The following is a 14,491-nucleotide window of genomic DNA, read 5'->3' as shown; positions in this document are numbered from 1 at the left end:
ATAAGTCTATGCTTTGCCAACTACACTATCCCTTGTGCTACCAGGTCCCAGTCCTCCAGCCTAGTTCTTACAGATTGCATCTTGCTCTGCTTTCTGATCAAGGTCCCAAACTCAACTGCCACATTCTGCATGGTCTCCCACTTCCTCTTCCCCCCTCCACATCCCCTGCTCCATCTAAAGCCCAATCTTTTCACTTCCCAGTATATTATTTCTTTCACATGTGTATGCTCCAGGACCACAAAATCATTGCCCTCAACAATCCTGGGAATGAGTCTAGATGTTTGTAACCAAAATTAGATTACTTCAAGGCACCAACACAAGGAAAATGTCAAAACAATAGTACCTAAAAATCTTACAAAAAGTGAGTCAGTCACTACAATTTTTATCTGCAAGAAACACTGTCAGATTATCAGGAAATAATCAATATTTTTAAATCATCAGTACATCATCCTGTGAACAAGCTCAATGTTCTCACCAGGCATAACCAAGTTTGATTGGGCTAAAATATTAATTACTTATACATTTGCAGGGTGTTTCTTCCTAAGCTGAAGTTACTTACAGTATGCAAATGCCACTTGTCAGCCATTACATGATTCATTCCTAGTGACTGCAATCAGTAGCAAAAACTGGGTTCTAGTGTGCAATCTTACAATTTAAATGTTCTTTGTTTTCTTCAAACGTTGCATCACAGGTTTCCCTGATCATTTTAAAGAAGTTTGTTATTAAATTGCTGTATTATATAGGGTGAATATCTACAAAGCTGAAAATGTGTTGCTGGAAAAGCGCAGCAGGTCAGGCAGCATCCAAGGAGCAGGAGAATCGATGTTTCGGGCATGAGCCCTTCTTCAGGAATGAGGAAAGTGCGTCCAGCAGGCTAAGATAAAAGGTAGGGAGGAGGGACTTGGGGGAGGGGCGTTGGAAATGCGATAGGTGGAAGGAGGTCAAGGTGAGGGTGATAGGCCGGAGTGGGGGTGGGGGCAGAGAGGTCAGGAAGAAGATTGCAGGTTAGGAAGGTGGTGCTGAGTTCAAGGGATTTGACTGAGACAAGGTGGGGGGAGGGGAAATGAGGAAACTGGAGAAATCAGAGTCCGTCCCTTGTGGTTGGAGGGTTCCTAGGCGGAAGATGAGGCGCTCTTCCTCCAACCGTCGTGTTGCTATGGTCTGGCGATGGAGGAGTCCAAGGACCTACATGTCCTTGGTGGAGTGGGAGGGGGAGTTAAAGTGTTGAGCCACAGGGTGGTTGGTCTGGGTGTCCCAGAGGTGTTCTCTGAAAAGTTCCGCAAGTAGGCGGCCTGTCTCCCCAATATAGAGGAGGCCACATCGTGTGCAGCGGATGCAGTAAATTATGTGTGTGGAGGTGCAGGTGAATGTGTGGCGGATATGGAAGGATCCCTTGGGGCCTTGGAGGGAAGTAAGGGGGGAGGTGTGGGCGCAAGTTTTGCATTTCGAAAAGACACTCCCTCCGTGACTCCCTCGTCAGGTCCATACCCCCCACCAACCCAACCTCTACTCCCGGCACCTTCCCCTGCAACCGCAAGAAATGCAAAACTTGCGCTCACACCTCCCCCCTTACTTCCCTCCAAGGCCCCAAGGGATCCTTCCATATCCGCCACAAATTCACCTGCACCTCCACACACATCATTTACTGCATCCGCTGCACCCGATGTGGCCTCCTCGATGTTGGGGAGACAGGCCGCCTACTTGCGGAACGTTTCAGAGAACACCTCTGGGATACCCGGACCGACCAACCAACCCAACCACCCCGTGGCTCAACACTTCAACTCCCCCTCCCACTCCACCAAGGACATGCAGGTCCTTGGACTCCTCCATCGCCAGACCATAGCAACACGACGGTTGGAGGAAGAGCGCCTCATCTTCCGCCTAGGAATCCTCCAACCAAAGGGACGAACTCGGATTTCTCCAGTTTCCTCATTTCCCCTCCCCCCACCTTGTCTCAGTCAAATCCCTTGAACTCAGCACCACCTTCCTAACCTGCAATCTTCTTCCTGACCTCTCCGCCCCCACCCCCACTCCGGCCAATCACCCTCACCTTGACCTCCTTCCACCTATCGCATTTCCAACGCTCCTCCCCCAAGTCCCTCCTCCCTACCTTTTATCTTAGCCTGCTGGACACACTTTCCTCATTCCTGAAGAAGGGCTCATGCCCGAAACGTCGATTCTCCTGCTCCTTGGATGCTGCCTGACCTGCTGCGCTTTTCCAGCAACACATTTTCAGCTTGATCTCCAGCATCTGCAGTCCTCACTTCCCCCTGAATAATATTTACAAAAACAACTTGCAATGAAGTAATATATCCAAGGAAGAATCACAGGAATGTCAAAACAAAATAACTGAGACTATGTCACAAAGATATGAGGGTACAACATCAAACACGTGGTAAGAATTAAATTTAAAGAAAAGGACAAGAAAGAAATTAGAAGCATGGAGTAATTTTAATAAGTGTCTTATTAGAACAAGGGGACTTAGAGTTGTGAATAATTGTTGCTTAATGTTCACTTTTCGAAAAATTAAGTGATGTTATTTTCTTCAAAAGGTAGAATTTGGGAGTTCTCGGTCACTCATTTTAATAGATTACGAGGTGAGGTGAGCTTTTTTGAATGTTTGGTTTAATTAACAGGGCATCACCTTCGTGTCGTAATAAACACATAGAAACCTAGAACAAAGGAAGGGGAATAGAGTCAGAGAGTCATACAGCATGGAAACAGATCCTTCAGTCCAACTCATCCATGCCAGATACCCCAAATTAATCTCGTCCCATTTGCTTGCGTTTTGCCCATATCCTTTCCTACTCATGTACTTGCCCAAATGTCTTTTAAATGTTGCAACTATGCCCATCTCTACCACTTCCTCTGGTAGCTCATTCCATACAGTCACCACTCCCTGTGTGAAAACATTGGCCCTCAGCCTTTGAGCTTACTGATCATTGTTGATCCCACAACTCAGGGCTCTGTTTCTGCTTTCTCCCTTAATCCTTTGATCCCTTTATCCCTAAGAACTACATCTAACTTCTTCTCGAAAGCATAATTTAGATGACTTCAATTTAAAAAGGAGAGTAGAAGATAAGAGACTATTTGAAAGTGCATTGAAATAGGCAAGGGTGCAAGTAACAATCGCATGGCTAGTGGCCTTTCCAATAGATAAGTGAAGTAGGACTGGGAAAAGACAGCCTTAGACAGTCCTGAGACCCCGTATCAAACATTACAAAGTCGCTTAGTCTTAACATTGTAAGTTTGAATTTTACATCCAACAATTTTTTTTAAATTGCTTATTTTTATTTGGTTGGGGAAGGACACGGGAGGGAATGCTGTCAATTCTATAATAAGCTAGTGCTGGAACCATAGTGACAGATGATGCCTTTCAAGAAAACACAGGCATTATTAAATGACAAAATTAAAGGTGTGTCACCTGCTGCTCGATTATGGACTGTTGTTACAGACCTAAAATGTATTCTTCTAAACATTATAGATGGGTTATGAAAATAAAGGGGGATGGGAATAGAAAAGTCATTCGTAATGTTTATATTATTACGATAGGATGAAGTACATATCCACACAGATTCAAGTCTTAATAGGAATAATCAAACTGTTTTGTGTAATTTCTTTAAATGCATGCAATAAGCTCTATTTCAAAATCAACAGTAGTGAAATACTATTCTGCCATCTAACTTAAATGAAAAAGGTTTATCAGCAAACGACTGAACAGGAATGCACATCTCTTTAGTTTTCTGGTCAAATCTTGATTAGTGAAATGTTTATTTCTTAAATATATCTATCACCATTTGATGATGTTCGTTTTTTTTTCCCTAAGGTTTCACTCACAAAATGAAATTCGCACACACTAACTTCTGCAAAGTTAGTTTATTAAAGTTGTACAAGCTAGATGACCCCTTTGACACTCTTTGCAGAGTGCAAAGTTAAGTCAAAGAGACCCCGAACAAAGAAAACATATCCCCTTTGTACAGGTCAGTTGATAATGCTTACAGGTACTCCGGTCATTCCTCCCCCATAACCACGTTACCCTGGGTACAATGGTAGGATAGGTCATCTTCAGAGATAATGTAAATGTAAATGCACTAACCCTGGGGAATCATTGTGCAAATGATTTCCTGACTCTGTAATTCCCCAAGACAATGTAGGTGGGATATATCCTGGAAATGGGTGGGTGGGACATTCATGCAGAAATTTGGTTGACTCTCACTTTATTTGGGCAGCCATTGACTACTACTCTACTGCTGTTATCAAATTAAACTCTGATTCAGTCCCTTCCATTCAGAAATGCTTTCACAGCCATCCCCCAGCCAATCAAATTCATTTGCACGATCATCCCCTCATACTGAAGCATATCACACCTACATTATCTGGGGAAGAAGCAGAGCCAGAACTTGTTTGTAGAGCCGCCCCAAAGCTAGGACATATCACACCTATGGTGTCTTGGGGAATCACGGAGTCAGGCAATCATTTGCATAATGCTTCCCCAGGATTAGGGCATTTACATTATCCCCGAGGATGACCTCATCCTACCGCTGTACTGGGGTAATGTGGTTGGGGGGGGGGGGGGGGGGGGGGGGGGGGGGGGTGGCTCTTTTGACTCGATTTTGCATACCTGCAAAGAGTGTCAAAGGGGGTCACCTAGCTTGTACAGGCTTTAATAAACTTTTGTTGTTTACTGCATCAAAAGAAAGTAGATTTCATGAATAGAGATTTCCTACCCAATATCAGTAACTATTCGCACAGTTGAGAGAGGTCACTTTTAAGCACTTTTGTGCTATTAGTTTATAGCTAAGTCTCAGGTAAGCGGTTTAAAAACACAATGCGTAGTTAAGTAAAATGACATATTTACTTCCTGTGAGACACTATTTTATTAATGCAGTTGATCCCATTCTTCCAGCTATTGCTGGAGGGCTCACATTAGTTCAAAAGTGCTAGATTGTAAAAAAATGATGAAATTAGGCAACTATGCAATAAAAGTAAAGTAGTATTAATGGGGGGGATTTTAATTTTAACATAGACTGGGAGAGATAGGTAAGCATCTGTGAGAAAGATTGCGAATTTCTAGTGTGCCTAGAATACCCTTCTGTGGTAATATATCCAGAATACAATAAGGGGACAAGCAACATTGGATCTAATGAACAATGGGTCTAATTTAATTAATGTTGTTCATGAGTATATATCAAACAGCGATCATAACATGGTTGAGTTTCATAAAGTATTTGCAAAAGATCGGATACTAGAATTTTGGATTTAAGTAAAGCTGTCTTCAATGTCTTGAGACAGAGACTATCCACAGTATACTGGGAATGTCTACTAATAGATAAAATAACCAAGGAACAATGGAAGGTGTTTAAAAACATTTTATGCTTTTCAAAAGTAGTACTCATGAGAATGAAGAACTCTATCACACAAAGAAAAACAACCACAAACATCTGAAGAGCATAAAATTCAATAAATGGACTGATTAAAAACACAAAACAGTACAGATTCCACAGAATGGGACACATACAAAGGCTAAAAAGCCACAAAGTGGCTTAAAAGGGTGGCCAAAAATGATTTTGAAAGGAAGCTTGCAAGGGACACAGAAGACAATGAAATTTTTATTGTTATAAAGGGAAAGCAGTCGGTTAAGTGTACTATCAGCCCATTGGAGGCTGAGTGCACGGATATTGTCAATGACCACGGGGAAATGGCAGACACGCTGAATGCTTCAGCATTCACAGCAGAAAAACAGGACAGTTTGTGGAAAGTCCCAAAGAAATTAACAGAGCATTGAGGCAGGGTCTAAATAAAATTAGCTTAAGTAAATTGTCAATAATGGGGAAATTAATGGAACTAAACAATGGCAACGCCCAGGACCTGATGGTTTCCATTCACCAGTGTTGAAGGAAGTAGGAGCCTAATGTCGATGTCCTAACCATAATCTTTCAGAGTTCTTTGAATTCAGGAGTTGTACCTCTGGATTCAAAATTTGCTTATATCACTCTGTCTTTAAGAAGGGATACAGAGGGAAAACAGAGAATTAATCATCAGTTAGCCTAAGTTCTGTGTTGAGAGGAATGGCCATCTGCAATCAAGAATAGTGTAACTAATCAGCTTGAAAATTTACAGCTAATCAGGGAGAGGCAGCATGGATTCATGAAGGATAGGTCAGAGTTTTTGAAGCCAGAGAATTTTTGGAAGAGGTGAACAGAGGTAAATTAATGGATATTGTTTATATTGTTTAACGATCCAGAGTCGTTTGATGAAAGCCCACACAAGAGACTGTTAACTACGGTGGAAGCCCACAGAACTGAGCAAATTACTGATATGGATACAAAATTAGTTGAGTAGCAAGAAACAAAAATTTGGAAAAATGGCTAATATTCAAATTAGCAGGACATGATGAGTGCTGTCCTGCAGGGACCGGTGTTGGGGCTACAATTATTCACAACATTCAGTAACTTATATAATGACATAAAAAGTCATGTTTACTGATGACAAAATTGAGCATCATTGCAGACAGCATTGATAACAGCATAAAATTACAGGATATTGATAGATTAGATGAATGGGCAAAACTTTAACGGATGGATTTTAATTTAAGCAAGTGTGACGTTATCCATTTTAGACCAAAAAAGGATAGATCAGCGTACTTTCTTCAAAAGGCACAAAGTTAAATATAGTGTGGATGCCCAATGAAATTTGGGGGTTCAGGTGCATAGCTCTTTAAAATGCCACAGAAAATAGTCAAGGCTGCTAATGAAATGCTGGCCTTCATAATTAAAGGGCTGAAGTATAAGAATGCAGACATTATGCTGCAGTTAGACAAGACCAAACTTAGACCCCACTTAGAGTATTGAGAGTAGATCTGGGCACCACACTTTAGGAAGTATGTTTTGGCCTTGGAACGAGTTAAATGCAGGATGATAACTGGACTTTAGGGGTAAGTTGGAGGAAAGATTAGAATAATTAGGCCTTTACTGTCTAGAATTAAGAAGGTTAAAGGCTGATCAAATTCAGTATTTTAAGAAATAGGAGGAGTAGGGCATCTGGTCTGTCAAGCCTGCTCCGCCATTCAATAAGATCATGGATGATCTTTTTGTGGACTCAATTGCACTTATCCATCCGGTCACCATAACCCTTAATTCCTTCATTGGTCAAAAATCTATCATTGCCTTAAAAACATTCAATGAGGTAGCCTCAACTGCTCCACTGGACAGGGAATTCCACAGATTCACAACCCTTTGGCGAAGAACTTCCTCCTCAAGTCAGTCCTAAATTTGCTCCCCCTTACTTGAGGCTATGCCTCCGAGCTCTAATTTCGCCCACCAGTGGAAACAACCTCCCTGCTTCTTTCTTATCTATTGCCTTCATAATTGTATGTGTTTCTCGAAGATCCCCAGTCATTCTACTAAATTCCAAACAGTACAGTCCCAGTCTACTCAATCTCTCTTCATAAGTCAACTTTCCCAACTCCATAATCAACCGAGTGAACCTCCTCTGCACCTCCACCCTTGCCAGTAGTCCTTTTTCAAGTAAGGAGACCAAAACTGTATATCATACTCCAGGCGTGAACTCACTAGTTGCCACACAATCTCCCTGTTTTTAAACTCCATCCCTCTAGATGGAAGGATAATATTCAATTTGCCTTCTTAATTATCTGCTGCACCTGCAAACCAATGTTTTGTGATTCATGCTTAAGGACACCCAGGTTCTTCTGCATACCAGCATGCTATAATTTTTCACCATTTAATTAATAGTTCATTTTGATGTTATTCCTATCAAAATGTGTGACCTCACACTTACCAATACTGCATTACATCTGCCAGACTATTTCCCACTCACTTAGTCTATGTCCTTCTACAAAACTTCTGTGACCTCTGCACACTTTGTTCTACCACCCATCTTTGTATCACTTGCAAACTTTCACACTACACTTGGTCCTCCACTCTTAATTATCTATGTAAACCGTAAACAATTGCAGTCCCAACAGATCCCCTGCGCTTGTAATGTCCTCAAAGAAGTCCAGTAAATTAGTTAATCATGACCTGTCTTTCATGAACCCATGTTGCATCTGCCCGATGGGACAATTTCTATCCAGTTTTCTTGATTATAGATTCCCCACGACAGAAGTTAAGCTAACAAGTTCTACAGTTACCCATCTTTTGTACACCTTTTTTAAACAGCAGCATCACATTTGCTGTTTTTCAATCTGCTGGAACCACCCCAGAGTCCAGGGAATTTTAGTAAATTACGAGCACATTTGCTCTTTCCCCTGGGATCTCTAGGATGCATTCAATCAGAGCCAGGAGACTGGTCTACCTTTAAGCCCTAGTAGCTTACTCAACATCACCTCTTTAGTGATAATGATCATTTCTCGGTCCTCACCTGCCATAGCCTCCTTGTCATCAATTATTGGCATGTTACTTGTGTCTTCCACTGTGAAGATTGACAAAATACCTGTTCAATGCCTTGGCCATTTCCTCATTTCCCATCATTAAATCCCCCTCTCATCCTCTAAAGGACCAATGCTTACCTTAGCCACTCTTATTTTATATATTTTTAGAAACTTTTGTTGTTTTTATGTTCTGAGCTAGTTTACTCTCAATCTACCTTACTTTTCTTTTATAGCTTTTCTTGTAGCTTTCCTTGCGCTTTAAAGATTTCCCAAACCTCTACTTTCTCACTAACCTTTGGCACTTTGCATGCATTAACTTTGAATTTGATAGCCTCCTTTATTTCCTTAATTATTCATGACTGATTATCCTTTTTCCTCAGTCCTTCCTTTTCACTGGGGTACATACAGGGAAAGACATGTTAAATAAAGAAACTACTGCCGCTGATTGAAGATTCTAGAAGCAAGGGGCAATGTCTAAGAATGAAAACCAGGCCATTTGGGGGTTTGGAATTTTTTTTTCAACAGTCAATGCTAATTCAATTATTAAATTTATATCAGAGGACAAAGCTTTATTAAACAAGGGTATGGGCCTAAGGCAAGCACATGGAATCAGATTTCAGATCAGCCATGATCTTATTGAATGACAGTGCAGATTCAAGGGGCTGAATGGCCTACTCCTGTTCCTATTTTTCTATGTCTCTATTTAAACACCACCACCTGTATGTATTTTCAGACGTGTATTCTCTGCTCTATAATTTCTCAGAACGGGAGAAGAGGAGGAGACAATGTATACTCACTGTATACAGACTAAATGCATATATACTGACAATTCAAAGTAAAAACATCGAATATGCCCTTTGCTATCACCAACTGAGTTGAAAATACTTTCAAACCAACAGCAGATGGAATAAGAAAAGATTCTTTTGAAACTTATCCTGATACATTAACCATATTTACCTCAATTGCAGATTTTACAGCAATTTCTTTTCAGCCTAAATTTATACTAAAAATGAAGACACACTCCCTGATTATGTCTAAGTATAAGTGATCAAAAGCTTGCCAAACTTATACTTTGTTCCCTCTTTAGGTGAAAGGCAAAGTCAACTTCTATATTAGGATGGCGGTATTATTCCGACAACTCCCTGTTCTCAAAAAAGTTCTCTCTCTCTGCATTCTCCAGCTACTTCATCTGCATCATTTGGGAACTACTGGCAGAATTTTATGGCTCCCCACCAATGGGTTTGATGAAGACACTGAGGTCTCACATCCAACCAATGAATGCTCCTCCAAGTGTGGGGTTTCAAAAGAAGAGCTTATGCCCAAAACGTCAATTCTCTTGCTATGCTTTTGCAGCACCTATTATTCGACTGATCTCCAACATCTGCAGTCCTCACTTTCTCCTAGCTACTGCTATTAGCAGAGATGCTTCCCAAATAATTCTGTGGGACATAGCAGGAAAGCCCACCATCCGAAAAATTCTGTCTTGATTTTCCAAAAATATTTCTGGCCTGATAATTGAAGTATCTTCATTTTTTTAATTCCAGATTTACATCAAAGAGTAATTAGTTTTATAATTTTCAGGCTTCCTTTCAAACTTGTAAGATGTATCCTGCGCAAAGCCATTTGATTTTTAGAAAAGGTTACTAATGAAAGCCCAAGCATAATTCAGAAGTTCTTTGAAATGGTTGATGGAGTTTGCAGCAATGTCTGGGAAACAAAAGCCAGAGAGAAAATTCAATTGTTGTGAAGGAGGAAAAGCAGAAGATGTAAAAGAAAAAGGAGATAAAGAGGTAAAGAAAAAGGCAAAAGTTTTTAGGAGATAGGGAATGCAAGGACAATGATAGAAGTTATTTTAAATTAATAAATAGAAAACATGATAAGCGCTCTGAAAGAACATGTCAACAAGTTCCAGAAACAGACACATGGCTGACATTCAAATACAATGCATCCCAGAAAGACTGTATGACCAGCTGCAGTAGATCAGAGCAGACAGGTACCCAGCTAGCTGACAATAGGCTAGCTGAGGCACAAGGCCAAGGCTTCAGCTCAAAATGCCAGGTGTATATTCACTCAGACGTTGGTAGTCAAGTGCCTAATGCTATTGGTGGGAACAGTAAACATCATGTCCATATTGTAAAACACTATAGCCATCAAACCTATCCACAGACCAAGCTGGTAATAACATACAGTGCAACTCAGCTTTCTGGCTCGCAAATCGGGCCAGAAGTGAAGTCAGTTATTTTTTTGGCAGCTGTCAACACTTACAAATCTGCTTTATTTATAATTTCACCCCTTCCAACTCCACTTTGATATAGCACCCTCCCCTCCCCCCCACGTCCATCCTCACCTTTGATGACTTGCATTGCCCTCAACGAGCTTTCCACATAAATTAATCAATAGGGGAAAAAACAGACGATTTACTAATGGTGGCTACAGACGAAAATAAGTACCACATATGATTGGTTATGAGACAAAAAAATCTGGATTAAAAAAATAAGTAATTTCAGTCCAGTTCCATTTTGATTTAGACCCCTCCTTCACCTTTGATAGTCTGTCATGATGTGGAGGTGCTGGTGTTGGACTGAGTTGGACAAAGTCAGAAGTTACACAACACCAGGTTAGAGTCCAACAGGTTCATTTGAAATCACAAGCTTTCAGAGCGCTGGACCTCACCTGACAAAGAAGCAGTGCTCCAAAATTTCTGATTTCAAATGAACCTATTGGACTATAACCTGGTGTTGTGAGACTTCGGACTTTGATGGTCTGCATGGCTCTCAAAAAGCTTTGTAAATTAATCAATTGGAGAACATGGATGATTTACTAGTGGTTGTTAGTTCACCTAATGACACTTCCATCCGCTTGCTTGCAGCTCTTCAAATTTTTCCTTTACACATCCAACTTTCTTTTGAATGTCCAAATGAATCCGCCTCCACCACTCTATCAAGCAGAGGTTTTCCTCAATTTGACATTGCCAATTCCTATGTGTGCCCTCTGGTTCTTGATCCTTTCCCCTCCATCTACTCTGTACAGACCCCTCATGATTTTGAATGCCTCTACCAAATTTCCAAGGAACACTGTCCCAACTTTTCTAAATTGTGTAACTAAGTTCCTCATCTTGGCAACTGATTTTATGAATCTTTTCTGCACCCTCACCAATGCTGTCATGTTCTTCCTAAGTTGAATGGTACAACTGAGGCCAAACTTAATTTCATAAAGGTTTATTTTATTTCCTTGCTTTGCACGCTGTACTCATTATATCAAAAAGACCCCACCACCAGGGATATATTTCCCTCCCCAACCCTTTCCGCAAAGACCATTCCCTCCGTGACTACCTGGTCAGGTCCACGCCCCCCTACAACCCATCCTCCCAACCTGGCACCTTCCCCTGCCACCGCAGGAACTGCAAAACCTGCGCCCACACCTCCTCCCTCACCTCCATCCAAGGCCCTAAAGGAGACTTCCACATCCAAAGTTTTACCTGCACATCCACTACTATCATTTATTGCATCCATTGCTCCCGATTCGGTCTCCTCTACATTGGGGAGCCTGGACGCCTCCTAGCAGAGCGCTTTAGGAAACATCTCCGGGACACCCGCACCAATCAACCACACCGCCCTGTGGCCCAACATTTCAACTCCCCCTCCCACTCTGCCGAGGACATGGAGGTCCTGGGCCTCCTTCACCACTGCTCCCTCACCACCAAACGCCTGGAGGAAGAACGCCTCATCTTCCGCCTCGGAAACTTCAACCCCAGGGCATCAATGTGGACTTCAACAGTTTCCTCATTTCCCCTTCCTCCACCTCACCCTGGTTCCAAACTTCCAGCTCAGCACTGTCCCCATGACTTGTCCTACTTGCCTATCTTCTTTTCCACCTATCCACTCCACCCTCCTCCCTGACCTATCACCTTCATCCCCTCCCCCATTCACCTATTGTACTCCATGCTACTTTCTCCCCACCCCCACCCTCCTCTAACTTATCTCTCCACGCTTCAGGCTCTCTGCCTTTATTCCTGATGAAGGGCTTAACCCTCAGGTTAAACTACCAGGCATCTCTCTAATGGGAGAGCAGCCTTCTGGTCTGGTAAGACTAGAGACTTTTACCTTTTGACCATATCGATGGCACTGCTCTTATCTCTTTATCTCAACAAAAGCCTAAGCTTGTTAAACTCCATTTGTCCTCAACAAATCCAAGTTGGCCTTTGATAATTAATTCACATTCAAGTGGCTATTAATTTTGTCACTATCTTTGAACCACAATGAGGAAATTAATGGAAACAATTGACTCCTCTCAACCATTTTTGAACAAGGATGCGATCTGCAATTTCCCAGTCCTCTGACACCATCCCGTTTTAAAGGAAGATTAGAAAATTATGAGTAGTACCTCCACAAGTTTTACTTTATCTTGGATGCAATTTATCCTTTAAAAAGCTAAGCACAACCAGACTTTCTAACACCTCTTTATTAGTATTAAACCCTAAAGTGTCTGAACTCTCTCATCTTTCATCATGACTTAGGCAGCATCCTTGGTAAAGACAGATGTAAAGTATCAATTTAGTTTCTCAGCCCTGCCTTCATGCCTAAATCTCCTTTTGGTCTCCAATCGTTCTTTTGGTTTTATAACCCATTTTCTACTCATAAGAATATAAGAGGCTTTTGGATTCCCCATTTTGTTTATTGCCAGTCTGTTCTCATATTCAGGACACCTACAAAGTTAGCACTTTTTAAAAATGATAATAAAGTCACTATAGAGACAGAATTGGTGTTTACTTTAACCCAAGGACAACCATGCTTCAGGCATGGATTGAGGTTAAGATGTTGGAACATCACGATGACCACGGCCAGTACAGGAATTGTCCCACACTGTTGGTAATACTTTATAATCCTTCATTGATATCATGATGTAAGGGAACACAACATAAATAACATGGGATCATTTTAACCTGCATCTGAAAGAGGTAGAGCCTTGATATAGCTCATCTGACAGATAAGATTTCTAATAATTCACATCTTAATACTGTATCCTAGGCAACTTGTACAAGTTCAAGTCTCTGGACTGGGATGAAAGTCAGGCTCAGCTGGGAGCAGCAGTCTCAGAAGCCTCTTTTAACTCTCACCATGTCTCAGTACAAAATAAGCACGCTCACCATCCCACAAGACAAAATGCGACATTCTCCTATCTTTCCAATGACAAAGAGTAATATGCTTCCTGTACCCGGGGACATTATCTTCCCTGTGCCTGGGGCCCCACACCCCATGCCCAGAACAGAATTCTTCCTCTGTGCCCATTACCCTTCCCCTACTATCCCCGGTCACTCCAGAGTTTGGGTCTATCACTGAGTGCCTTCGGCCAGATCATCACCTCATTCAGCCGGTGCCAGGCTCTCCTCCTCTCCAGCTCACCTGCTCATCCTGCTCCGACTGCCGGTATCTCTCCCACGCGTGAATAAGGCTGAAGTTCACGTTGGCGCCCGGAGACTTGGGCATGGCTCGGGAAGCCCTCCACTCCCTGCCGCCGGCGAAAGTTTTGGAATGTGTTGACTTTCGGTGGACCGGACAGCCTGCACTGCCGGTAGGTGTCACAGGCTCGGTGCCCCGGGAATGGTAGCTGCTCGTCAGTGCACACACCCAAACGTCGAGCCGGTCCGAGCCCCAGGACTGGGCTGGCGGCCGCCACTGCCGCCTCCTCCACGTCACTCAGTCCTGGGCTCGAGATCCAGCCGTTAGAATCCGCCAGGCTCGTGGCCTTCCTTCGGCTCCAGCTCGGGGGCCCTGTCCCACCACTCGCGTGCACGACCTTGGTTACGCGTATGCGCGCGCGCGCGCGCGCGCTCCCGCCTCGCGGCTGTACCTCGGTTCGGACTCCTTCCGAATGACGCATTACGTCCTGAGCGTGCGGTCTCTCGCGTCTGGGTGCCGCCCAGTGTCAATGACCAGACTCCGCCGACCCCTCGGAACTGTGCGGGTGTCAATCAAATCAGCCGAGCCGGCTGCTTTCCTCGCCCGCGCTCACTTGCACTCACGGTACACTGTACGTTGCATTGGATAACCACTTATTATAGCTTAGCTTTCCACCGGATACCTGCGCTAATTTTCTCAAACC

General features: G+C 42.7%; 1 protein-coding gene across 2 annotated transcripts in view; it reads right to left on the bottom strand.

The window, feature by feature from the left end:
- lyst (lysosomal trafficking regulator) overlaps nucleotides 1-14,194 on the bottom strand; it is a 360,509-nt gene extending 346,315 nt beyond the window's left edge. For both annotated transcript variants that reach the window (XM_043680014.2, XM_043680023.2), the window contains exon 1: nucleotides 13,792-14,194. In XM_043680014.2, coding sequence (XP_043535949.2) covers nucleotides 13,792-13,875 — 84 coding nt within the window. In that variant the 5' untranslated portion in view covers nucleotides 13,876-14,194. The remainder of the gene's footprint in view (nucleotides 1-13,791) is intronic.
- Between the last annotated feature and the right edge of the window lie 297 nt (nucleotides 14,195-14,491).

The sequence above is a fragment of the Chiloscyllium plagiosum genome, unplaced genomic scaffold (genome assembly GCF_037043375.1).
Source record: "Chiloscyllium plagiosum isolate Xiang-an unplaced genomic scaffold, Cpla_swu_hap1 HiC_scaffold_3, whole genome shotgun sequence".
In the NCBI taxonomy this organism is placed as follows: Eukaryota; Metazoa; Chordata; class Chondrichthyes; order Orectolobiformes; family Hemiscylliidae; genus Chiloscyllium; species Chiloscyllium plagiosum.
The sequence above is the reverse complement of the archived record's forward strand: the minus strand, read 5'-3'. Positions and strand labels throughout refer to the sequence as shown.